Below are 25,254 nucleotides of genomic sequence, written 5' to 3' on the forward strand. Positions count from 1 at the left end.
TGCTTCTTTGGGGTGCTAAATGCCCACAACTCTCCACTGTGGAGAGTCTGATGATGAAGATTGACAGGATGATGAGGATGAAGAAGACAGGCCTTTCAATGTGCACTGAGGACTTTCACACAGGAGATGGCCACAGGAGCTACACTCTCCAATTTCCCAGCCCTCCCACACCCCTCTGTCAAGCCGTTTATCCGAAACCCTCCGAACTCCAACTAAGACTGATGTCCCATCAGGTTATTAAACCCCACTGATTGTAATTGCATTCCTCAGTTCTCCTATAGGCATTTCCAAGTTTAAAGAAGGTTTACAGTAGGTTGTACATACGCAGTATAAACTGGAGTCTCTGTATCAGTGTCTTTGCTTGACTCTCTGTAACCCCCCCAGGCTCCGGCCAGGGCCGCACAGAGCCTCCATCACTCTAACATGTATAATAGACAGAGTGTGCACAAGACCACGAGAGAGATGATGGTGTTTAGTACTGTAGGCAAGATCATTTTTATCTGCAGAGAAGACCTGTGAAGTTTGTCCTTCACTCGGAACGAGTACCGCTTTCCTCTTTTCTACTGTGAGAGTGTGTACGTGTGTTTGTGTATTTTTTTTTTCTTTTTTTGCAGACTTGATAGACTTTGTTTCATATTTTGTGCTGGGCCAACAAGAACATGTGATATTACGCTACTATGCATAAGCACCCTGATCAGTAGTTTTCATTTTGTGAGGTCTCGCTGAAGGATAGAAAGCGTCCCTCTGCTCCGTTGTCTGTGTTTCGCAGCGGCAACGCCGAGGCCGTCACCGCGCGCTAGCTTAAGGCAGAAATAGAAAAGTAGTCTTAACAAGTATTTGAGTACCGTGTAGATATTTTAAAGTGCATCTCTACATTTGTATAGCAAACCCATGTAGTCCAGAGCGCTCAGTGCTCAATGAACAAACGTCGTGAAATATTAATAATAATTTTTTTTTTTAAATCTTTGTTTATTTAAGCTGTGGCGAGATATCGAGCATGCAAACCTTTTTTTCTTTTAATTGCGTGAAGAACAAAACCGCTTTTTCTTCACTTTTGATGTTTTTAAAGGCAGCATGTTGAACCAGTTGTCGGGTACGGGGGGGTAGACTAACATAGCACATATGCATGTGACTTACACGCATGTGTGTGTTCTTAGTGTGTGTTTATGGATATCAAACAAGACGGTAGCGCTATTCAGCCCTGTGCTCGCTTCTGTGTCGTCAGTGTTATTGACCGAGTGTGGATCGACAAAGCTGACGCGTCTGTAGGTTTACAGAAGAAGCTCTTTAGGTTGACTTCCCTGCACAACATCAGTGAGGCAACTGTAAACAAGCACTAAGCTATCAGAGCTGAGAGCTCCATCATTAAATCACCATCCAATCGTGTCTCCAACACGGCGCCACGTGACACACCGTGAGCAGCGGCCCCACAGTCTCACACGCAGGATAAATATCATAATTTCAATCCGTGCTCCTCTCCTTTGTCTCTCTATTCTTCACTCTGCTTTCAAAGAAAACCTGAAAAGAGAAAAACCAAACTTCTCCACCCCTGAATGTAACCCCGCCCTCCTCCAGGCCCCAGCCGAGCCGTTTCAGTAACTGCAACATGTTACAATTAGAAAAAGCTTTGAATGTTCAGTATAATAACTGCTGTTTGGTTTTTTTATGTAAAGAGAAAAAAGATGCAGAGCAACAAACAGAATCACAACTACTGCAATGATACTGTCATAATGTGTCACATTTATTATTTTTTTATGATTTTTTTTTTTTAAGAAAAACGCTGTCATGTGGATCGTTTCTGTTAAAACGTAAAGAAAGCATCTTGTGGTCAAGTGCCAAATAAAATAAAAAAAACAGTATTGTATAAATTTATACTGTACAATTGTTCAGCGTTGAACAAAATGTTTGTAATTGTTGCATTTTGTAGGTTTTGTATGGTATATTGTATTTAGTGACTACAGATTTGGAACACAGGATTCTGTTTTCTTCTTTTGGGGTCAAATTCAAAGGCAAGAATTAAATTTACAATATATTGTGTGCAAGTAATCATGTGGTGTTTGCTTAATTGTGGAATATTGTGGAATTAGATGATTAAAGTATTTAGGTTGTTACTTTTTCACCTCAGTGGCATCCTTGACTCACCACTCAAACCAGTGTTCCTACCTGCAAATAACTGTATCTCAGGCACTTTGTTACTGGCAGCCTGTTACCATCTTTAGTTGAGTCAACATAACATTACAAGATATTATTCGAGATAATCACTAATGAGGTGATTCCCAATAAGCTAATAGCAAAATGTTTGGGATATCTTTACACCTCAGAGCTCGAGATTGTTGCACATTCACAACTACCTTTCATTGCAAGGCATCACCAGATGCAATCTTTCTGCAAAGCCTGACTTGGGCTGATTGCAAACACTCTCAGAGACATTGTTGGAGGTTTGGAAAAAATTACTGTCTAATTCATAAACATGTTGCCATCAGTCAATGAGCACAACTTGAGGGGACTCAATTCAACTGGCTGCTAGCTGGTTGAATTCTGGTTATATTCCTAAAGTGCTAATATTGCTGTGCAATGTGATGCAAAGACCACTAGGAAACTGTTAATCATGCTAGCATAGTCAAAAACCTCAGAAACCACTGAGGTGTACACCTGTAGCCAGTATTTTATGATATGACTAAAAATGCCAATGGAGTCACCGATTAAAGATTTCAGTCTGAACTGAAGTGAGAGATCATCAATATTCTGATACACAGTCACATCACTAGCATGACTACAATTACATACAATTTTTGACCCAAACTGCTCTTTCTAGGACTGTCTGTACCATTTCCAGCATCCACTGAAAACTACTCCGTTCAGCTTCCTGTCACAGTTAACCTGTCACACTGGCAGAAGCTCGTTGATCCTGTTGTATAATGTTGCTTCCAGCTGACCTGAGGTCTCCTCAAGGCAGGTACTACTTTACAGAGTTTCTTTAAGGAGGGTTAATAAACTCTGAAATATGGCTTAGGTTTGTATGTTAACAAACACAGAAAAGACTTTTGCAAAGTTACAAGTGCATACTCTAAATCAGCCCAGTGAGCTCCTTTTAGCCTGTAAGTGACACGTCGTAATAGCTGCAGTTTCAAATCCTTAACATGTGAAAGGAAACCTTACATATAGACACATCCCTGGATCAGTTAGTTTCCAAGTACACTGTTTGAAACCACTGTGTACATTTTGACAATAGAAATGTACGACTTTTGTGTAACTCATTAACAATATTTTTTTTTGTGCTACATTTTAAAAACCTTAGACTTAGGAAGTTAAAGAATGTGACTGCTTACATTCATTTTAAGGTCATGCTCAGCCTTTTTTATACAGACACCAATTTTTACCATATAATTGCACTATTACCAAACAAAAGTATAATTAACCTGTAAAAATCAATGTGACCTTTGTGCATAATTAAGTATGTTAATTTGAAATGACCAAAATGTGTTGTGTTAGGTTACAGTGATCACAACAAAGATCATTCAATTAAAAAAATAAATGAATCAATGACTCCATCCTACCTGACTGCCTCAGGATCCGTTTGGGGTTTGTTTTTGTTAGTTTGTTTTAATGGTACAGTAACATTAATACACGTACTGTAGATGTGCACTGGTAACCAGTATATGCGTTTGAATGAAAAAGACATGAATAGGATGTGTATGAATATGTATGGTGTTTTCCAATTCTTTTTCCAAAAGGCTTTTAAGCAGTGCAGTGTGAACGCTATTGATTATGGTAAACCAGTGTTGTAATAAATTGGCTACACAGGTGTACATATTAGATACTGACTTACATTTCCACTCCTGTAATTACAAATATTTAAATCAATTAACATCTTAAGTTATTCCATTTCCCCTCAGTTTCTAATTTGGGAGTGTTTATCTCAAGGCTAAGCCGTGGATGGAAGTCAATTGTCTGAAGTGATTTCCTATGAAAATTTCACAAATTACAAACCCTTAAATTACCATGATGGTAAGCAGATAAGATAAAGGTGAGATAATTCACCTCTATTGGACACGTCATCTTCATTACAGTGTGAACAGGCAACGGAGCAACAACATCAATTGTGATCAGGCCCTTCTACATGTTCAAATTCCAAAGACTTTGAAAACCATGTTCAGGACCTAAAGTTGATCCATCAGTGCGATCTGTCCAAACTGTAATACAGAACATTACATAGAGGCGTCATTTCTCCATTTCACAGCGCCATGTGAGAGTGTTAAAATATGCCTATTAGAAAGCTGTTTTGACATAAAATGAATAACAGCTAGAAGATGAGTCTGGTATTAAAACGCAGTTTAAAGGACACCGGTACAACTTGCTCTGACCTATCCCACGTGAGAAGTTCGCTTACAAATGTTTACTCAATGGCCTTCTTAAAGTTTTCCCCAGAGAATTATCAGAAAACTGATTCAAAATGCAGAACACCAGTGCTCATTTCTGTTAAGATACTAAATTCATGCAGTTTTGCCATCCGAACTATGATGTAGCCAATCAGAGGGCTGCTCATAGCATGTGTGATTTTGCCTTCATATTGTGACACTTGGGATGGGTGTAAAACTGATTTGGTAACAGTTTTTAACATATCTCGGATGTCTATTTTATCGGTGGAGTTCCTAAATGTTATATTTACATAAATGAGACAGGGAAACCTGAAAACATCACACTTCAGGTGACAGTTGTAGCCACTGTTGAGCTGTAAAAACGCACGCTGTAGATTTTGGCAGAAGCAGAAAGAAGTGACTTTATAGAAAACTATTTTTTTATTTGCACATCGTAAAAATTGTACTTCACTGCATGTGAAGTATATGAAGGATACAGGCAGACGCACCGAGCTGGAACAGGATCGCTCCGCTGCTGTGCTCTGATCGGCTGCTGCAGCCTCAAAGGAGTAAACGGATAGAGCGGCTGGGCCCTGCGAGTCCCTAACGAATGTCATAAATACTAATGACTGCAGTCTCTTTAGTGAGAGGAAAAGCAATTAACACACACACACACACACACACACACACACACACACACACACACACACACACACACACACACACACACACACACACACAGGAAGCAGAACAATTTAACAAGAGCAATTTAGACCAGAAGTCCTATTCTATAACGGTGCCTCAATCTAATTATAGATCCCAGGACAGTGGCATGTAGTTACAATCTGGGATAAATAACTGTTATTTTTTCACTGGCACCAACAGGAAACATTTAGCATGCAGTAAAAATATAACCAATCAAAAAATAATAACATAATGGATGCTAATAAGAGTTAAAGTACCATCACTTCAGATTAAAGTCGAGACATGTCTAAAATTGATTAGGAAGGTAGCAAGCAAAGAGCAGTGCCACGCGACTCAAAGGTGTTGCAAAGGCTTTTCAAATGCCCGTCACGTCATTTCAAAGTTTCGATCACAGGAGGAAGTACAGGGAGGATAACAGAAGGTGCAGGAGAAGCCCGGAGCAGTGCTCTGTGCTGTTAATCTGTTATGACGTCTTCTTCCTGACACCACAGAGAGCTGCTGCTGTCTTTGTGCGGACCGGGATGAATCCTGTTTTTAGTGACAGCTGGGCAAAAAGGGTTCACAACTGCATTCCTGCCAGCTGGTAAGGTTGCTAGGAAAGATCAAAAGATTTTTCCTAACCTAAAAACAAATCCACAAGTTTTCAACGTTTGCTGAGCCTGTGTCCCCAGAGCCAAGGGCCAATGTTCAAAATGATCCATGCAGGACAGGAAAGCCTGCAGAGACTCCCGTGTGATTTCAAAGAACAGTTTGGCTCCAGCATACAACACTGATAACAGCGTTCATGAGTCTGTGCACATGAAATGGATAAAGAGTCACCAAGCACTGATCAACCTCCGTCTGGAGCATAATGAGTATGACAGTGCAGGGGTTAGTAGCCATCAGATCTCCGACAGAGTCACACGCCAGGAGTCTGCTGAGCTCTCGATAGCCAGGATGAAGGTGTCCTCATTGGAGTATTGCTGGATGATGTTGTCATCCATGTTCACCAGGAGCCTGGGAAAGACAGTAAACACATTTAACGGTAATAACTGATCTGGTCAGCTCATGTCTCTATTGCAAATTGATTTCTACATACATGATCCCTCGGCTGTTCTTCACACGGCTTCCCTACAACTTCATTTAATTTCAAAGTTTTGTCCTGAAGTTTGGTTTATGCTAAAATATGCCTTCTAAATGTAAGACGGGCATATTTATTCATCTCTTCTTCTCCTCGTTAGCAAGGGTTACTGACACTGGTTGGCATGTAAAGCTACCTTAAGCCAACAAGCAAACAGACATGGAAGCAAGTGAAAAGCAGAAGAAACTGTTTTTATTGAGTTGGACTCACCCTTTTTTGCTTTTTTGGTAAACCTTGGCTATCTTTTCAACAGGCACCGCATATTTCTCAGAGATCTGTGAAGACAAAGTAGATGTTAACAAAACTGAATCTCTCTCTCTCTCCCCATTTATACATGCATGAATTCAATTCTTGCGACTATTCCGGTTTCAGAAAAGTGTAAGATGTAAGAAGGATCAGAAATAACTACTTCTCACATCTTCAGTCTCAGAAAACACTTTCCTGATGAGTTTATGGTCTCAATCCCTAGTTTCACATCTTAAAGCGAAGAACATTACTAGCCAAAAGGAGGATAAAGCACAGGTCTATCTTGCGACTGTTGGATCCACTGCTCATTTTGTGACGTCTGGTTTGAAGAAGCTAACAAGGTAACAACCAAGATGCTCCAGATGATGCTTCAAAAACAGGGCTTTGCAAACCAACAGGTCACATTAGCTTTGACCCATCTACAAACCGTTTGGCAGTGAACTATTGGTTTGTAGAAGTAATGACTTCTGTTTTGTAAGCAATGTATTCTCAGTACTCACAGCCTCCATCAGAGCTTTGAGGGTTGGGCTGCGCAGCATCAGAGCATCAAACACTTCATCACACTCCTTCCTCACATATAGTAGAACTGGAAAAGTCAAGGTATAGGAAGACAATATTAGGTCAAACCACGACACCAACAAGGACAAGAACTCTTAATGAGAAATAAGTTACCTTTTCTTTCTGGTTCCACTCTGGACTTCTTTAGTGCAGGTGGACAGAGGTCTTCCTGGCCAACACATGAAACCCTCTTCATTAAAACACCTCTGATGAACACACATGCAGAAACACGTGTCATTTTATGGGAATGCTCTTGGTTCCCTGACATGTAACAGTTTGTTTCTTCTAAGGTAGAAACAAGGATAAAAACAAAATTAGCCTTTGTCCAACCTTCTGTAATCTTCTCACCATGGAGAGACCCTCAACAATAAACTCAAGGTCTAAGCGTGTGGAGCAGTGTGCACTAACACAAAGCCACTGTGGGACTCACCCATTTCGATCAACTTCTTCAGTGTTGAAAGCAAACACCTGCAAACAAAATAAAAAATAAAAAATAAAAAAAAAACATTATGTCAATTCTGTCTTCACTAAAATGTCAAAACGAATGTGTGTGTGTGTGTGTGTGTGTGTGTGTGTGTGTGTGTGTGTGTGTGTGTGTGTGTGTGTGTGTGTGTATTGGAAAGAGCGTGGTCCCTCACCTGCCCCGCTCTCTGCAGGTTTCCAAAGTGGACGTCTGGAATGAAGAGAACGGGCTGGGAGTCCAGGTCTCCAATGCTTTTGAACAGTGCACTTTCAGCCCTCTTTATCGTGGTCAACCCCGAGCTGCCATTTTTCCCTAATCCAGAGGCAGTGTGAACTTAACATCTGTTGCCAAGCGACAACTTCAAGTACAGAATTGATTACATTTGCAAACCTTTTTAAGTCTCAGTGTCCTAAGGTCAAGGATTTGTAACCTTGTTTCAGTGGATTTTAAAACAAAATGAACAATTTTATTTCTGTAAATAAATTGTAATCACGTCTTAGCAACAAACAAAACCAAAAAAAGGTTTCACCTTTCATACTCTTCCTGAGCTGCTTTTTTTCCTCGTCGCGAAGCTTCCTCTCAGCACCCTGCAAACAGAAAAAAATGTCAGAATATGTTAAAAACAGGTTAAAAAGGTTTATCCAATTCCATGTTATTAGCACATGTGCTAGCAGGCTTCTTTACCTTGTCACAGAAGACCTTAATCTGAGTATAGGCTCTGTGGATTGGCCTGCTGCCACAGCCGTTGTTGTAGCTGTACGTGTCGATCTGAATAATCATAGGCATCCCCTTCACACCCTTCTGAGAGGAGAAGTCTGTGCTCAGACAGTTCACAGAGATAAAGACCTAGGAAGCAACAAAAAAAGAAATAAAAACAAAACATTCAGTTTTTTAAATTTTGTGACTTAAACTGAAGCAGAGATGATGATCATATAACATTGCTAAATCCATGCCATGCAGGGCAGGAACAAGAAGCAAGAACACCCAGACCTCCCTCTCCCCACCTTCTCCAGCTCATCTGGGAAAACATGTTCCCAGGCCAGCTGAGAGATGCAATCTCTTCAGGGTGTCATGAGTCTGCCCAGGAGGCCTTTGTCTAGTGAGACATGCCCAAAACAACTCACACAAAAGGCATCCTTGTCAGATGCCCAATCACCTTGATTTGCTCTTTTTGATGCAGAGGAGCAGCTCTACTCTGAGCACCTCTCAAATGACTACACTCTTCACCCTATCTCAAAGGGAGAGGCTAGCCACCCTTCAGAGAAATCTCATTTCCACTGCTTGTATCCGCGACCTAATTTTTTTGGTCACTACACAGAACTCATTATCATAGGTGAGGACAGTAACGTAGACTGACAGCTTCGCTCTGACGTTTCGCTCTGTCTTTAACACAACGGGACAAGGCAATATCTGCAACACTGCAGCCGCTGCCCCAATCTGTCTGTCTGTCTCCCACTCCCTTGTCCCCTCCCTCGTGAACAAGACCCCAAGTTACTTAAACTCCTCCACTTGGGGCAAAAACTCATCCCTGACCCAAAGAGGACACTCCTCACTTTTCTGGCAGAGAAAGTATCCAATTAGTAGGGGTGCAACAATACACAAAATTCACGGTTCGGTTCGATACTTTGGTGTCACGGTTCGATATTTTTTCGATACAAAAAAAATGTTCATGCCTTTTTAATTTGTCATTTATTAAATTTTCACGGCACATTCCGCACCACATCTCTGTGCGTTCATCATTTGTTTGAAGCCAGCTCACCTCCTGCAACTACTTTTCCGAGAATACATGCTTCTTTTGTGGTTCGGACTCCTTCTGACATTTCTTTGGAGGTGGAGGAACATCACAGTAATTGCTTAAAGGAGCTTGCTTCTTCGACATCTTTAAGAGTTCTAAACAAATGTCTGTCCTCCTCCTGAAAATCTTATTTATTTATTTATTAACCTTTATTTAACCAGGAAGATCCCATTGAGATTAAAAACCTCTTTTTCAAGGGAGACCTGGCCAAGATAGGCAGCAGCAGATGTCTCACAGTTACAGAAATTACTCAAACACAGGCAGCAACAACACACATGCAACAATAAGTGAAAGAATACAAATAAAATAAAAATAAAATTCAATAAAATTCAAATAAAATAAAAAGTCAGTTAAAATGACAATCAATCTAATTGAAACAGTTGCATGTTATGGACTTGGCCTCAAGGATTCGTAGTTTAGATTTAAAATCACTTAATGAAATGAATTCAGTCATTTTCCATTCCTTCTGCAGTTTGTTCCAGGCCGAGGGTGCTAAATGGACAAAAGCTCTTTTACCAAGTTCAGTTCGGGCAAATGGAACAGAAAGCAACAAGTAACCATGCGGACGAAGAGAATACCGACCAGCATGTTTCATTACAAGCAGGGAACATATATAAGAAGGCAGCAACCCAAGTATCGCCTTATATATAAAACTGTATAAATGAGAGTTCCTCCGACTTACCAAAGCAGGCCATCCTACCTGAGAGTATAACTCACAGTGGTGAGTCTGAAATTTACAGTTAGTGATGAACCTCAGAGAAGCATGATACACAGAATCAACCATTCGAAGACATTGAGCAGAAGCATTCATATATAGAATATCACCATAATCCAGCACAGGCAAGAATGTTGCAGCAACAAGCCGCTTCTTTGTATTAAAAGAGAAACACAACTTATTTTGAAAATAAAATCTCAGTTTTAACTTCAGGTTTTTCACAAGATTCTCTACATGTGGTTTGAAGGTAAGCGAGTCATCAATTAAGATTCCCAGATATTTATAGGTGTGAACCAACTCTATTTTATTACCTTCAAGAGTGGTTACTGATGGGATTGTTTGGGCTCGTCTCCTTGATTTAGAAAACAACATGAGCTTTGTTTTGTCTGCGTTGAGAACAAGTTTAAGCTGATGTAATGAGTGCTGGACAGCAGAAAAGGCTTTCTGCAAGGAGTCGATGGCTTGGACAAGAGTTGAACCACAGCTGTAAATAACTGTATCATCAGCATAGAAGTGCTGATGATACAGCACTTCTATGCTGATGTATGCAAACACGCGTTGCAACTTCATATCTTGTGCCCGTTTTTTATTTTGACAGCGAATGCGCACCTGCGGACCACTTATGTGCAGCCCTGGTTATTTCGCTTGTCATATTGCAGCCACAGAAATTCTTTTGTCCATGAAACCATAAAGCTGCACTTTCTTTTTGCCTTATAGTCTGATTTGTCATAACTTTTCCGTTTTGTGGTAAGCTTTTCTTTGGCTGTCACTTCTTCACCCTGACCTGTCTTATTTGGCTCAGCAGAACTAAAATATTGTGGCGAGCTCAGACAAGGAGGAGACGGAGGTATCGTTTGGTCTTGCTTCCCGTGAGCTAGCCAGGGAGCACAGCCGTTTATTGACATCTGCAGAAGAACACTGCCGCTAGCTAACTGCTCAGCGGCAACAGCACAGCAGCAACAACAACAACACCACCACCACCACACAGGGCGCCCTCTGACCCCGGAAGGACACACCGTCGCAGCGAGAGGGCGTCAACCGTCACTACGGCAACATAAACAAAACATAACTGTACAAACAGAACCCTGAACAGCCCTGACCCTCTACATAGCCCCCACCTAAGGGGTCAGTCGTCCCCGACGACCTCATTACCCCACACAAAGTCCTGCAAATGTCCAGGGCCCTATTTCAGGAAGCCGGTTTAGAAAACTCAGAGTGAAAAACGATACTCAGGGTTGAGTAACCCCGAACTGTCCAACTCGGAATATTCGGTTTCAGAAAGGCTGATAACAATTAGTTCAGTCAACGTGGAGTTGCTTTAACCCCAAGTTAAGCGCGCACACGAGGATACATAAAGCCCTGATTAGTGGAGCACAGATTAAGCGAGTCACCATGGAGACGGAGGGAAAGAAGGCGCGGTCAATGTATTTTACAGCGCTTGAGGCCGAAATTCTGATGGCAGCATATGCCGATAACATGCAAATTTTGCGGAAAAAAAGTAACACAGGCTCAGCTGCAAAAGAAAGGGAGCATGCATGGCAAAACATAGCCGACAGAGTCAATGCGTGAGTGTTAATTTAAACATTGATCTAGGGATTTCCACCCATTTAACACGTTATTTTATTATATTTTATTTTTTATTTCATACATTTTATTTTGTGATGTGATGTGAGCGCAGGTGCAACCCAACAGGCCCCAAACGTTCCTGGCAGCAAGTAAAAATGAAATATAAAAATATAGTCCAAACAGGTAAGGTGTAATTGTATTATGAGCCATAGTGCTTGGTCTGTTTGTCCTATGTCAATCAATTGCAGTTAGAGGCTACATTAATTTTCTTTCTGTAAGCACTTATTGAAATTATCTGAGCACATTACAAGTACATATTTGCTTACTCTGTATGCTCAAATGTGACCCGTTATAGCCAACAGAAAAAAAAGCGGAGGCCCGAAAAACAGGTGGGGGTCCTCCACCACCACCACTCACAGAGGCTGAGCAGTTGGCTTCCACATTTGTGATAATGTTGGCAGCATCACATATGATCTTCACAGTGCAGAGAACACAAATTAGCATCCATTACTATAATGAAATAATTTGTCAGTTTGAAATGCTACAGGGAACTATGTACCTGTACATTAATGCTGTGGAAAGACTTCCTGTTCACATAGTCTCCTTCATTTACTGAAGGAGCAATGATTGGAATGTGAGTGCCATCTATACAGCCAATCACGCCTGGGAACCGTGAGAATAAATGTAAAATTTAAGTAGTAGTTCAAGTATCACCACATCATGAATTAAGTTTCGTTCATCCTGATACCTGCAATTTTGTGGAATCCCTCTTTGATAAATCTTGTGGGTCTATGACCGGGGAACACCACAAACGAGTACAGGAGACGTTTCAGTGCAACTGTAACATTCCTGACTGCCCGACAGACGGTAGCCTTGGAAACGTGCTCAGCGTCACCAATATTATACAGAAAGCTCGCGTTTGCAAAAAAACGAAGTGCAATACAAATAATATGTACAGAACTGAGAGAATGTCCGCGATGTGTCACATGAGCAATATTAGGCCTGAGGATGTTATTCAAATAAATTATAGATTGTGCTGAAAAACGGTAACGTTCACACAGAAAATCATCAGGAAATGATAAAATGTCCAAACGCGCTCTAATCACTCTCTCCCGGCGGAGAGCTCTGCGGAGAATTTGGGCTTCAACATCTACTGGCTCTTCAAGGAAGGGGCACGCCATGTCTGACACTTCCTACAGTCAGGTTTCCTACACAGAGGCGGAGAAAGTCAGGGTTAGTTGAAGTAAACCTGCTAGGGGGCAGGTTAGCTTCACGGAGTGTGTCGTCATAGTAACTCACTCGGGATTAATCTAAACTCGCTTTGTGAAACCGAAAACCCAGAGTTTCCGTTAACTCAGGGTATACTTACTCAGAGTTTGCACTAAACCGGCTTCCTGAAATAGGGCCCAGGTGCCTTCTTTTGGCGCACCGGCCGGTCACGACCGGAGGGGGGGAAGTCACTCGGGTCAGAACATGGGGTGCCACCATCATCCCACTTCTGACACCAATGTGGCGAGCTCAGACAAGGAGGAGACGGAGGTATCGTTTGGTCTTGCTTCCCGTGAGCTAGCCAGGGAGCACAGCCGTTTATTGACATCTGCAGAAGAACACTGCCGCTAGCTAACTGCTCAGCGCGGCAACAGCACAGCAACAACAACAACAACAACAACAACACCACCACACAGGGCGCCCTCTGACCCCGGAAGGACACACCGTCGCAGCGAGAGGGCGTCAACCGTCACTACGGCAACATAAACAAAACATAACTGTACAAACAGAACCCTGAACAGCCCTGACCCTCTACATAGCCCCCACCTAAGGGGTCAGTCGTCCCCGACGACCTCATTACCCCACACAAAGTCCTGCAAATGTCCAGGTGCCTTCTTTTGGCGCACCGGCGGTCACGGCCGGCGGGGGGGGGGGGGAAGTCACTCGGGTCAGAACATGGGGTGCCACCATCATCCCACTTCTGACACCAATGTGGCGAGCTCAGACAAGGAGGAGACGGAGGTATCGTTTGGTCTTGCTTCCCGTGAGCTAGCCAGGGAGCACAGCCGTTTATTGACATCTGCAGAAGAACACTGCCGCTAGCTAACTGCTCAGCGCGGCAACAGCACAGCAACAACAACAACACCACACAGGGCGCCCTCTGACCCCGGAAGGACACACCGTCGCAGCGAGAGGGCGTCAACCGTCACTATGGCAACATAAACAAAACATAACTGTACAAACAGAACCCCGAACAGCCCTGACCCGCTACATAGCCCCCAACTAAGGGGTCAGTCGTCCCCGACGACCCCATTACCCCACACAAAGTCCTGCAAATGTCCAGGTGCCTTCTTTTGGCGCACCGGCCGGTCACGACCGGCGGGGGAAAAGTCACTCGGGTCAGAACATGGGGTGCCACCATCATCCCACTTCTGACACCAATGTGGCGAGCTCAGACAAGGAGGAGACGGAGGTATCGTTTGTCTTGCTTCCCGTGAGCTAGCCAGGGAGCACAGCCGTTTATTGACATCTGCAGAAGAACACTGCCGCTAGCTAACTGCTCAGCGCGGCAACAGCACAGCAACAACAACAACACCACACAGGGCGCCCTCTAGTGATGGCCCGCTTGAAGCTGACGCTCCGGAGCGTGTGTCGAAAAAAACAACACACTGGTTCAGAAGCACTGTGTCGAGGCTTGCTTCGTTTGGCAAAAGTCACGTGACCAGTGACGTCCGAAGCTTCATTACGCACGTAACTGCTTCGGTACCTGATTCAAACGGATATAAGGAAGTGAATCATCCACGGGATTCGTGGAGTGTGTTGATGGTGACAGAGAGCGACGAGGTGATCATTCCACTGACAGATATGGAGCCAGCGAGGAAGAAAGGACGTTCTGGCGTGTGGGAATATTTTGAGTTGATTTTGCTCAATTCATTTTATCTGCCGAAGTGAAAAACTTGAAATGTCCAAAATCATGTTTTCATAATGTAAATATCATTACAGCATATGACTTCAGGAACACTTCCATGTGAATTAAAGCTGATGAAGACTACAAAAATGTATTTGGCACTATACGTACATTACATTGCTACAGTTTAGAAAATCATTTTGTTTATTGTTTTTAGGTGATAGTCTGCAGGACCCAGGAATACCTGCATATCTACCAGCTTGCAGTGTAGTTCCTGCACTCCACAGCCTCTTCTGTTCCATGCAAGTGGATTTTCTCCAGGGCAGGAGAAACTATTTCTAAGAAAAGAAACAGACTCAGCCAGCGCACAGTAACACTAATCCTCTTTTTAAATGTAAATAACAAAAGGGCTACCTGACATAGAGCATGTTTTTACTTTGCAAGTTCTTGATTAGGGGTGGGTTTTGATTATCGCCTTTCTGATTACAATCCATGCTAAATTGAATAAAGTGATATTGATTCATTAAAATCCCGTGTCGATTTGTAAATTAACGTTATTATGCCTGAAACGCCAGCATCTCAGGTTAAACCTCACAACATGTCGTCAAACACCATACAGCTAAAACAGTAACTGGGAGCAGGTTTACGGATTCTGCATACAAACGTGAACACAGAGCGCGGACCCGACGCGTCAGAGTCAGATTTTGGTGCGTCGTCGGGTCCGCGCTGTGTTTGCCTCTTTTTTTTTCCGCTGGCTTCTGCAGCTGCAGGTTTCATAACTCTCTGTTTACATCTCTAATTAAGTCTCACATGTGTCAGCTTTCTTTTAATAGATACGAAATTATGGATATATACTGTTAAATGATCAGAATTGTAATATTTCTGACTGAGGCAAAACTTTCCAGATTCCAATCAAATTGAATCGGATCCTGTATCGAATCAAAAATGATTCTACAAATCAGTGACGATGCAGCCGTACTCAGCCCCCTAAGCATTTTCCCTTTCCAGTTCACAATCAATCCCACCCCTAGGTCAAAAATATGTATAGGACAATTGGCCTAATCTAATATTTTGTATGAACCTGTCCAGCTGTCCAGTGATTAAACGACAAGTAGATGGAGGCAGGACTTCACAGCAGGGGCATACTCCATAATGTGCTGTGCATTCTCATATGTATATTATATATATTGCTCACTTATTGTATTTACCAACATCAAGGAGTTATGAGCAAAGAAAGGCCACCATAGTGCATGTTTAAATAGGGAAAGTTTATTGATCAAAATGTATTACGCAGATACGCATTACATTTTTTTCAGCCCCCCAATCGAGAAAACAAAACCAATTACATGTTCAAAGCAACGGAACGGTGGCCCAATATCAGAGAGAACTCCACTCTTGAGTGAGCAGTGATGATTGAGCAGTCCGTTTTATTTTGCAGATTCAAGCTGCTCTTCAAAATTTTCACCACCAGATGTCACCGGAGAGGACTGTGTTGAAAAGCTTCGAGTAATGAACCGTTTTTCAATACAAGCTTCAGTGCTTCGGAAAGCTTCATTTGGCCATCACTAGCGCCCTCTGACCCCGGAAGGACACACCGTCGCAGCGAGAGGGCGTCACCCGTCACTATGGCAACATAAACAAAACATAACTGTACAAACAGAACCCCGAACAGCCCTGACCCGCTACAATATATATCCTGCTGCTTTTACACACGCACTCACATAAGCTCAGCGATTCTCTGCGCGATCAACCTCTCACATGTTTAAGCTTGCTGCGGGAGATTTCACTTGTCATGTTTGCATAGTAAGCTAACGATTGATAAGACGATGTCAGAGGAATTGGTGCACAAATTATCATCATTCACCAATCAGTGCTGTCGCTCTCTATACACAGTTCGTGCGATTGCAAAGTGAAAGCAAAAAACAAGCGCAAATTCAAACGGGATTTCAATATGTCACATATTGACAGTGGCTCACCGATGCCAATGACATAATTACCCAGCTACATTTCCGAAAGAATGCAAAAGCATTGACATATATTTTTCCTTCCTATGATAGGCAGACGGGCAGGGCAGAGATAGATTTTGGTAGCCCGACTGGAAAAATCGCTAGCCCGGGCAGGCGATTTTGCGAGCCCTGTATCTGATTGAGGAATCGCTCATCTTTGGAAAACAGACTTTATTACAGAGAAATGTCTCTTTCCAAAATAAAAGCTATACTATACGCTTCTTCTGGGCTATATTCTCAGCAGCATATTAAACATATCAGGTCCCCATAAGAAGAATCATGTGCTAACCGCTGTCTAAATGACTCGGGTAAAGGGTAAAGTTTGTAGCATGCGTGCTTGTCGTTTTTGTCTGCTTCCACTTGTCTTTGCACTAGGGTGATGTCGGTGTAAATGTGCTGTCATATTTGTTGTGTTCCCACTAGTGCTGTCAGCATTAATCTCGTTGAAATGACGTTAACGCCACAACACGGCAAATCTCTGTTAACGAGCTACTGCGGGTGGCCCGGGGCTGGACGGCCAACACGTTAACGAGCTAACTGCGCTAACACACTAGCTCCCACCCATGTAATTGAGCATTGCGTGGCACATCCAATATACTGTTTTACTTTAGTCCATGGCGCTTACCTTCAGGGTCATACGTCACATGAAACCCAAAATAGTTCCAAACGCCAGATCTGAATGAGGGTGGGGGAGGTTCAATTTGCCATGTTGCAAGGAGAGCTTAACTTCTGTCTCAGTGAATCTGCGTTCGACTACTCCGCCTAAGCTGCACTGTCGAGCGCAGATCCACTGAGCGCTCAACACAGACAGCATCGTCAGAAGGAAAGTTGATAAAATAAATTAAAAATTTATTTTGTATTGTTTGATACATATGCATACTGAACCGAAAGCACTGTATCGAACGGTTCAATATCGATACGAGTATCGTTGCACCCCTACCAATTAGGCACAATTTTTAGGGCCAAATATAACAACCTCAGTTTTGTCTGAAATTGAGAGAAAAAAATTACAGGACATATGGGTCTTTATGTCTTTTAGACAAGCCAGCCTGTACTTTCATCAATTGATTTTTGTCATCTGGCTGTTGTCATAGATAGATATAACTGGGTATTATCTGTATAGCAATGAAAGAGATATGCTAATAATAATAAAATGGCCAGCAAGTCAGGCCTCATACCAGCATGGGTATTCTATTTAGAACATATTCTTTCTATTATAGTCCTGAGTTGATGTCAGGTTGAATACAAATTTCAATATAATCAACTTCTACAAGCAGAGCATAAAGTACATGCCGCACAGCTTATGGGCACTAGCTGCTGCACCAAAGTTTCCAGAAACTGGCCAATCAGAACAATGTGGGATCTTAGGGAGGGGTCCCTAAAGAGGCAGGCATAAAAATGGTGCATTTCAAATAAGAAAATCTTTGTTACAGAATTCCATTTCACTTTTGTAAACACCTGTAAAGCAATAAACAGCAACTTGCTATTAACTAAAAGGTATTCCTGCATTAGTTTAACCATAAGAGCCCGTTATTAGTCAATATGTTTTCTAATGAAGCTGTATCTGACTCACAAACTGTGTGGTAATGATAGAAAGTTTAGAGGATCCATGAATCACAACAGCAGCAGTTCACAGGCCACAACAACTCATAAGCCTCCTTCAAATTCGCATGTGTCAAGTAAAAACACTTCAAAGACACAGAGGTACAAGAATGTGGGATTTTATATAAAGAAATCAACTGTTTAATATTGTTTCAGAACCGCGAGTGTCCCAGATTTCAGAAATATATGGCTCTTCTCCACCCATTCCTCTTTCCCAGAGCTAAAGTAATTGGGCATAGCTGCAGATCTGCGGGTTATTAAAAGCTTGTGAAAAGAATTCACAAAATGTCACCCAAGTAACAGCACCATCCTACCACTATTTTAATCATTTAGTGTGCTCTTTAAGCAATAATACATGTCATTATCTTAACACATTTAATTGCACAATGGAACAGATTCTCATGATTGGTGCCAAATCATCCAAACGGACAGAATTTCCACATGAATCTCCCAGCTAAACAGGACGGGCAGCTTCAGCAACAGGTCGGCAGAGACTGATCACAGTGGATTCATAACTGCGGCTAAACACCAATTTTCCCACTACGCAGCATCAACAGCATCGTGTCTGAACCTGCAGAGGTGAGGGCTGATTGCTGGAAAAGCCTGGAGCACAAATGAGCCTCCTACACACCTCCACAAATCCACACCTCCACAGACCCAAGCCATTTCAATTTTCTCCACAAGCGCTGGACGCATTGCTGCTAGCAGCGTGTGTATGTGTGCGTGGGAGGCTTGTTGTGTTTGCGCGATCCGCATGTGTAAGCGTACCTTCCTAAAAAAAGGGGGGGGGGGGTGGAAACAAAGTTCACAAGGGCACTGCAGAGTGGCTGTTTAGTGCCATCCGCTCAACCAGCACAAACAAACACGAAAACAAGAGTTGTGTGCAGCAGGAAGCCACTCATCTCCCGCCCAAACCAACACATTTCACACTCTGTTACAAGGAGGTTGCCAACTGTTACCTGGCAACAGCCAAAGCATGCAGAAACAAAACATAACGTGTCCACCAAATAAAAAAAGTATAGATATATTTATTTCATCTAAACTGGTGTCAAATTAGCAGTGGAGAGCTACATTTCTAAAAAGAAAAAAAAAGATTATAGGAGTGACACGAGGCTTCACATTTCCTCACAGTAACCCTATTGTTTTGTCCTCAACCTTTTCCACCTCATTTCCCCTGGGGGGTGGGGTCTGGCCTCATACTGGAGGCTTGTGAGTCAGAGTGCAGCAGAAAGGGTGAGAACCACTTGGCTCACATCTTACAGCACAGCCACACAGTGTAATCAGTGCTTCTAATGACCTAATTGATATTTAGTAGGACAAATTGTATTCATTAGACAAAGCAGATCATATGCAAAACCCAGAAGAAGGGATTATTACAAACTGTGAATGATGACGAAGGGAGGATATCGTCACAGTTAAAAGCTAAATCCTCAGTGCTCTCACTTTCAAAATACCTACCACCTCTAAACAAGAGGCCAGACTACAGGATCATCCATGCTTTGAATATACATACTGGCAAAAATCCAAACATGCTGGTTACATTATTTATTTGTTTAACATGCATGAAGGTGCTACCATGGAATTTTGGCCAGAGCTTGAGAGAAAAGTTCAACCTCACAGGGACTTCCTTGAGTTTCACTCACATTAAAAGGACTAAGATTCCTCTAATTTTGCACCTGTAGTATGTAGCCTGACATAAAAGTGATTTAACTACTAATAATAAAAGGTGCCATCCGAGACAGTCACTTCCCTTTCTGTAAGACTAATGGTACACAGTGGTACACGATTGTGGTCAGGTGTACAATCACACACACACCGCTCGATGCAGTACCGTCACAGTACCGCCTGAACACACATTTAAAGCAATTACGGTTTGTGAAAAGCGTGTGCGCCACACAGTAAATATTTATCCACAAACCAGCAAAACGGCAATTACCCGTCTGTCAGCGAGGCAGTTTGAGAAGTTCCCATTAAAACTGGAGCTGAATGGGAGCCCCAGGGCTCAAAACACCTTAGGGTGGACTCATTCTTTAGTGTGTTTGTGGGTGTGTTTACGCGCTGTGTGAAATTTGTCTTCATCCAACTAACCGACGTCACTGCGTAGAAACCTGAGCAGGGTTGTTTTCAAGGGTTTGTTGCCCTGTACCCGGTGTCTCTGCAGCCCCAAATAACCTGACACAAAGCAGGAGACACGCCTCCCGTCATCGGGGCCAGTCATACGATCCCTCAACTAGAGTGAGAGTATGAGGTATAAACAGTCCACTGACGCGGTTCAGCACAGACCAGGAGTCCTAAAGACAAAAACTTGCGCTTTTATTAAGCAATCCTCCCCACACAGGGCTAAGAGTTTACCTCGTCTGACCTGTTCAGCTTCCATGGTGTGACACATACAGCCCCCCCCCTCACCTTGGCTTCTTCACTGACATCCCATGTGAAAGACACAGCATTGTAGGCAATTTCCTCCACGTTCCCGATGTTGAAGCTCTCCTTGTAGTCAGCTGAAGGCAAACGGAGGAAACAGGAGAAGTTTGGCGTCAGATCTGTTAACATTTTGCCTGTCTGGAGGCACATTTTCTTTTTTGTGTATGAATTTTTCAAAACATAGTTGCATAACAAAAACAACTATACATTTATCTTTGTATCTTGCTATATATCTCTATATAATAGAGAGAGAGAGACCCTCCTCTTCGCAGATCCTCTCCAAGTCATTAATGTTTCATGCCTCATGTTTGGCAACTGGAACCTTCAGCTACCTCCACAGATTTTCTATAGGATTAAGGTCTGGACACTGACTCGACCACTCCAAGACCTTAACATGCCTCTTCTTGAGCCAATCCTTTGTTGCCTTTCGTGTTTTGGATCATTGTCATGCTGGAATACCCACCCACCCCATTTTCAATGTCCTGGCTGAGGGAAGGAGGTTCTCACCCAAGACAGTACGTGTCCCCATCTCTCCTCCTTTGATCCAGTCCCTTTGGCAGAAAAAACACCCCCAAAGCATAATGTTTCCACCTCCATGTTTGATGGCGGGGACGGTGTTCTTGGAGTCGTAAGCCACATTCTTTCTCCTAAAACATGGCGAGTTAAGTTGATGCCAAATAGGTCTCATCTGACCACAACACTTTACCCAGTCCTCCTCTGAATCATTGAGATGTTCAGTGGTCTGTACATGTTCTTTCCAACTGTTTTCTTGGTGACTGGGTTTCCAGCTGCCTTGAGATCATTGACAAGTTCCTCCCGAGTAGTTCTGGGTTGGTTCCACAGTGTTCTCATTATCACTGAAACTCGATGAGGTGAGCTCTTGCGTGGAGCTCCGGACCGAGGGAGATTGGCAGTTATTTTATGGTTCTTCCATCTGCGAATAATCGCACCAACGGTCGTCACCTTCTCCCCCAGCTGCTTGGCGATGGTCTTGTAGCCCATTCCAGCCTTGTGTAGCTCCACAGTCTCGTTCCTGACATCCTCAGAAAGCTCTTTGGTCCTGGCTATGGTGCAGAGTTTGGAATCTGGATGGATTGATTGCTTCTATGGACAGTTATCTTTTATACAGGTAACAAATTAAGAAGGCTCCCAATGTCAGCTCGTTACCTGGATAAAATATACCTGGGAGCCAGAAATCTTGCTGATTGATGGTGAGCAAATACTTATTTCATTCATGAACATTTGAATATTTCTTTTTTATTATTGTTCTGTCTCTCACTGTTCAAATAAACCTACCGCTGAAACTATAGACTTATCTTTTCTTTGTTAGTGGGCAAAGCTACAAAATCAGTAGAGGTTCAAATAATTTGTTCCCTGACTGAGTGTCAACTAAATTTTTGATTGTTCATACTGATCCAAGAACTCATAAAGACATACAGTATACTTATTTAGTAAGTGGTTGAGGCAGTGATCATTTCCCAAACTAGGAAACTGCTCCCTCTGAGTCAGAACAACAATAACAGTTAACATTCCACCGTTTCTCTCCTACAGTAGCATTTTGTCTTTAAATCCCATTACAGGCAGCATGTCTATTTCATTATCTCATATTTTCAACAGTTCACAACACTCCACCATTAACTCCAAATACACTGCCTTATTTTCACTCTCCCACCTTGTCTGTGGCAAGTTCATGCCAATACTTGCCATGAAAATTCACCAGAGTTTATGACACCTGGTTCATTCCTTTCGGTTTTAAGCCACAGGCTGGGGCACGTCTTTTGCTGAACGCACATGATATGGCTACAATCCAAGCCCCCACCTATTTCTCCTGTTAACGTCTATGCAAACATAGACCCATAAGCGTCTTTCCACAGCACTCCTGTGGGAATTCAGGCTTGACTGTTATTCAAATTATATCAGGTTTCAGCTCTGGATATGTGACAGGATTCTCCTGGAGCCTCCTGTAAGACTGCCACCTACTTAGTCTCTCCTTAAATGGTTTTGTGAGGTTTAGGTGAAAATATCTAGTAGTCCCCATCTACACCATTATTGTACAGGTAGTGAGGACAGAACGTCTTACCGATGTCCAGCACTCTCTGCTTGGCAGTGTGCTGCCTTGAGTGCCAGTATTTCCAATTCTTCAGCTGCTCATCTCTGCCCTTGTCGTCCCCAAAGACAACCATGATAACACTCTACAGGAAAATATGAAGTAGAATAAGGTCAAATATTTCACACTACTGAGTGATCAAGTCCTCAGCCTCCTCCATCTTCCCTCACTCACCTGTACAATACTGTTCTGTGGCAGCTCAGAGCCTCCCACGGTGCACTGATCACTCCTGGATAGACTCCTATCAGCTCCATGGGATGATGTCACTCCAGTCACTCCGACTTTCCCTCTGGGCTGATGCAGGGATGATCTGAAGCCGGCCGCAGAGAGCGTCAAAGGGTAGAACTGGCCGCGGTTCAAGTAGGCCATGGGTCCTTCTCCTTGGCGTGGCCGGAGAGATAACGTGGCCTCCAGGTTGTACCGGAAGCTGTCACTGTAAGGACATAATGGGCTCCATAACTGCCATTGGTAAGATGACTACTAAAACAATGACAGGTGAAAGTAAAATATAAAACTGAATGTTATTAAATATAGCCTTATACACTCTTCATAATATATAGTTTAGGCTTTGAAGTCTAAATCCTGTGTGTGCCAATAAGGAAACTGGACTACAGTCATTGAACTCTTGCAATCCTTGACAATATTAATATTTGATAAAAATTAATGACTTAAGACAATCTTTTAAAATGAAGGACATCCTAATCTAAAAATCAAATTATATACCAGCTTCTTTCATTTTAGAAAAACTCTTTAAGTTGATGCTTGTGCACTAGAAAAACTCTATTCCTGTCATATTATCAAATTAAAGCAATCACAGCCAAATGGAGGAACTTGTTAAAACTTTAAAACTTTCACTCTAGGAGAGCAGATTAATGCTGGTGTATGTGACTCAGTAAAAGAGGTCAAGCAACAGCAGATAGTCAGCATCACCTTTGACATACTAAACACATTACTGTCCAGAGGTAAATACTTAAATCAACATTTTAATCGGGGGGGGGGGGGGGGGGGGTGAAATGAGCAGATAAGAAGATTGCGAGGAACTCTTTAAAGACACTTATGACTCTAAACAAACTTGAGCCCAACATACACTCAACAAAAACTTTATTACTAGTGTCCCTTTTGCTTTCAGAACTGTGTTAATTCTTCATAGTGTAGATTAAACAAAGTGCTGGAAAATTTCCTCAGAGACTTTTTTTTCCACATTGCCATGACATGCCGTGATTTCCGGGGCTGCACATCCACGATGAACATCTCCAGTTCTACCCAAAGTTGCTCCACTGGATTGAGATCTGATAATTGCGGACACGAGTACAGTGAACTCATTGCCATGTTCAAGAAGCCGCTTTGAGATGCTTTGAGTTTTTTGACATCATTATCCTGCAGGAAGCAGCCATGAGAAGATGGTACACTGTGGTCAAAGGGATGGAGGTAGACAGCAACAACACTCAGGTAGTGCTGTGGAGTGTAAGCGACACTGTTGGCACTAAGGCATCTGCAGTGCAAAGAAAATATCTCCCACGCCGTCACACCACCACCAGCCTGAACCGTTGATTCAGTGCAGGATGGATCCATGCTTTCATGTTGTTTAAATTAGGTCTTAACCATCCACCTATTGGAGCCAAAATCATCAAAATCATCCAACCACGCAATGTTTTTTCCAATCCTCTATTGTCCGATTTTGATTCCTACTGTCTTCTTCTTAGCGGGCAGAGCAGCTGTAGCCACAGCACACTGAACCACAGTTCAGTGTGTTGTGTGTTCAGAGATGCTCTTCTTTTTTGGAACAAGTGGTTATTTGAGTTACTGCTGCCTTCCTATCATTTCAAGGCAGTCTAGCCATTCTCCTCCAACCTCTGTCACTTAAATCACCTTTCTTCTTCATTCTGATGCTTAACTTGAACTTCAGCAATTCATCTTGACCATGTCTGCTTGTCTGAATGCATCCAGTTGCTGCCAAGTGATTGGCTGATCAGATCATATTGTGTTAACAAGCAATTGAACATTGCATTGCATTTTGTACCAAACAGCGTGGCCAGTGAGTGTGTGTCTGGGCCGCATAGATTCATTGAAACACACCGAAACCCTGGTTAACCTTAAAAAACACACATTGCAGTTTCTTTAGACTTAAACCCCCACATACACCATTCTTCCAAAGCACTGAATGAGGGTTAATCCAATGCTGAAAATAGTTCCATAAGTTCCGCCTGCAGTGTCATGTTAAGGAAACTGTGACTGACTTTACAGGTTTTATTTTGTTTATAATGTTTTGCATGTTTTGATTTGATAGCTTTACGCAGGATGCCCTTCGTGATGCAATGAATGTGGTTGCAGCTTCACAGAACAATCACAGTAAATGGGGAAACTTAAACCGTGTTTATGTTTTTTCCCCACATGAGATTTGTTGGCAATTTTTTTTTAAAAAGCACCTAAAATTCATAGTCATTCTTCTCTCAGGATAAGATGTGTGCACATAAATGTTATTCTAATTTTTTGTAGTATCGCCATGTTTTTAAACTTACGCTGGTAGACTGTGGTGAAATTCATCGACTCCCGAGGAAGAATTTTTATGGTACATCTGTAAAAGAAGATACTAATGAGCAAACTATTCATGTAAAAAAAAATAATAATGAAAATAATGAATAATAATAATGAAAAAGGATACTTATCAGTATCAACAAAACTTGTATAGCAACAAC

The 25,254-nt window shown here is 42.4% G+C and overlaps 2 protein-coding genes across 7 annotated transcripts in view; one reads left to right on the forward strand and one right to left on the reverse strand.

Moving 5' to 3' along the window:
* The window catches only part of ncalda (neurocalcin delta a), a 69,576-nt gene extending 64,477 nt beyond the window's left edge, over positions 1-5,099 (forward strand). For all 5 annotated transcript variants that reach the window (XM_080896382.1, XM_080896383.1, XM_080896379.1 and 2 more), the window contains one exon: positions 1-5,099. The gene's annotated coding sequence lies outside the window, so the exon portion shown is untranslated.
* Positions 1,941-25,254, reverse strand: part of LOC308405680 (grainyhead-like protein 2 homolog) — a 26,894-nt gene continuing 3,580 nt past the window's right edge. For both annotated transcript variants that reach the window (XM_080896377.1, XM_080896378.1), the window contains exons 5-16: positions 25,078-25,133; positions 22,733-22,991; positions 22,532-22,643; positions 20,437-20,528; positions 8,135-8,296; positions 7,980-8,037; positions 7,626-7,762; positions 7,418-7,455; positions 7,102-7,193; positions 6,930-7,015; positions 6,394-6,458; positions 1,941-6,059 (exon numbers count right to left, since the gene is read on the reverse strand). In XM_080896377.1, the coding sequence (XP_080752503.1) occupies positions 5,945-6,059; positions 6,394-6,458; positions 6,930-7,015; positions 7,102-7,193; positions 7,418-7,455; positions 7,626-7,762; positions 7,980-8,037; positions 8,135-8,296; positions 20,437-20,528; positions 22,532-22,643; positions 22,733-22,991; positions 25,078-25,133 (1,272 nt within the window). In that variant the 3' untranslated portion in view covers positions 1,941-5,944. The remainder of the gene's footprint in view (positions 6,060-6,393; positions 6,459-6,929; positions 7,016-7,101; positions 7,194-7,417; positions 7,456-7,625; positions 7,763-7,979; positions 8,038-8,134; positions 8,297-20,436; positions 20,529-22,531; positions 22,644-22,732; positions 22,992-25,077; positions 25,134-25,254) is intronic.

Source organism: Rhamphochromis sp. 'chilingali' (genome assembly GCF_963969265.1).
Source record: "Rhamphochromis sp. 'chilingali' genome assembly, chromosome: 11".
NCBI classification, from domain to species: domain Eukaryota; kingdom Metazoa; phylum Chordata; class Actinopteri; order Cichliformes; family Cichlidae; genus Rhamphochromis; species Rhamphochromis sp. 'chilingali'.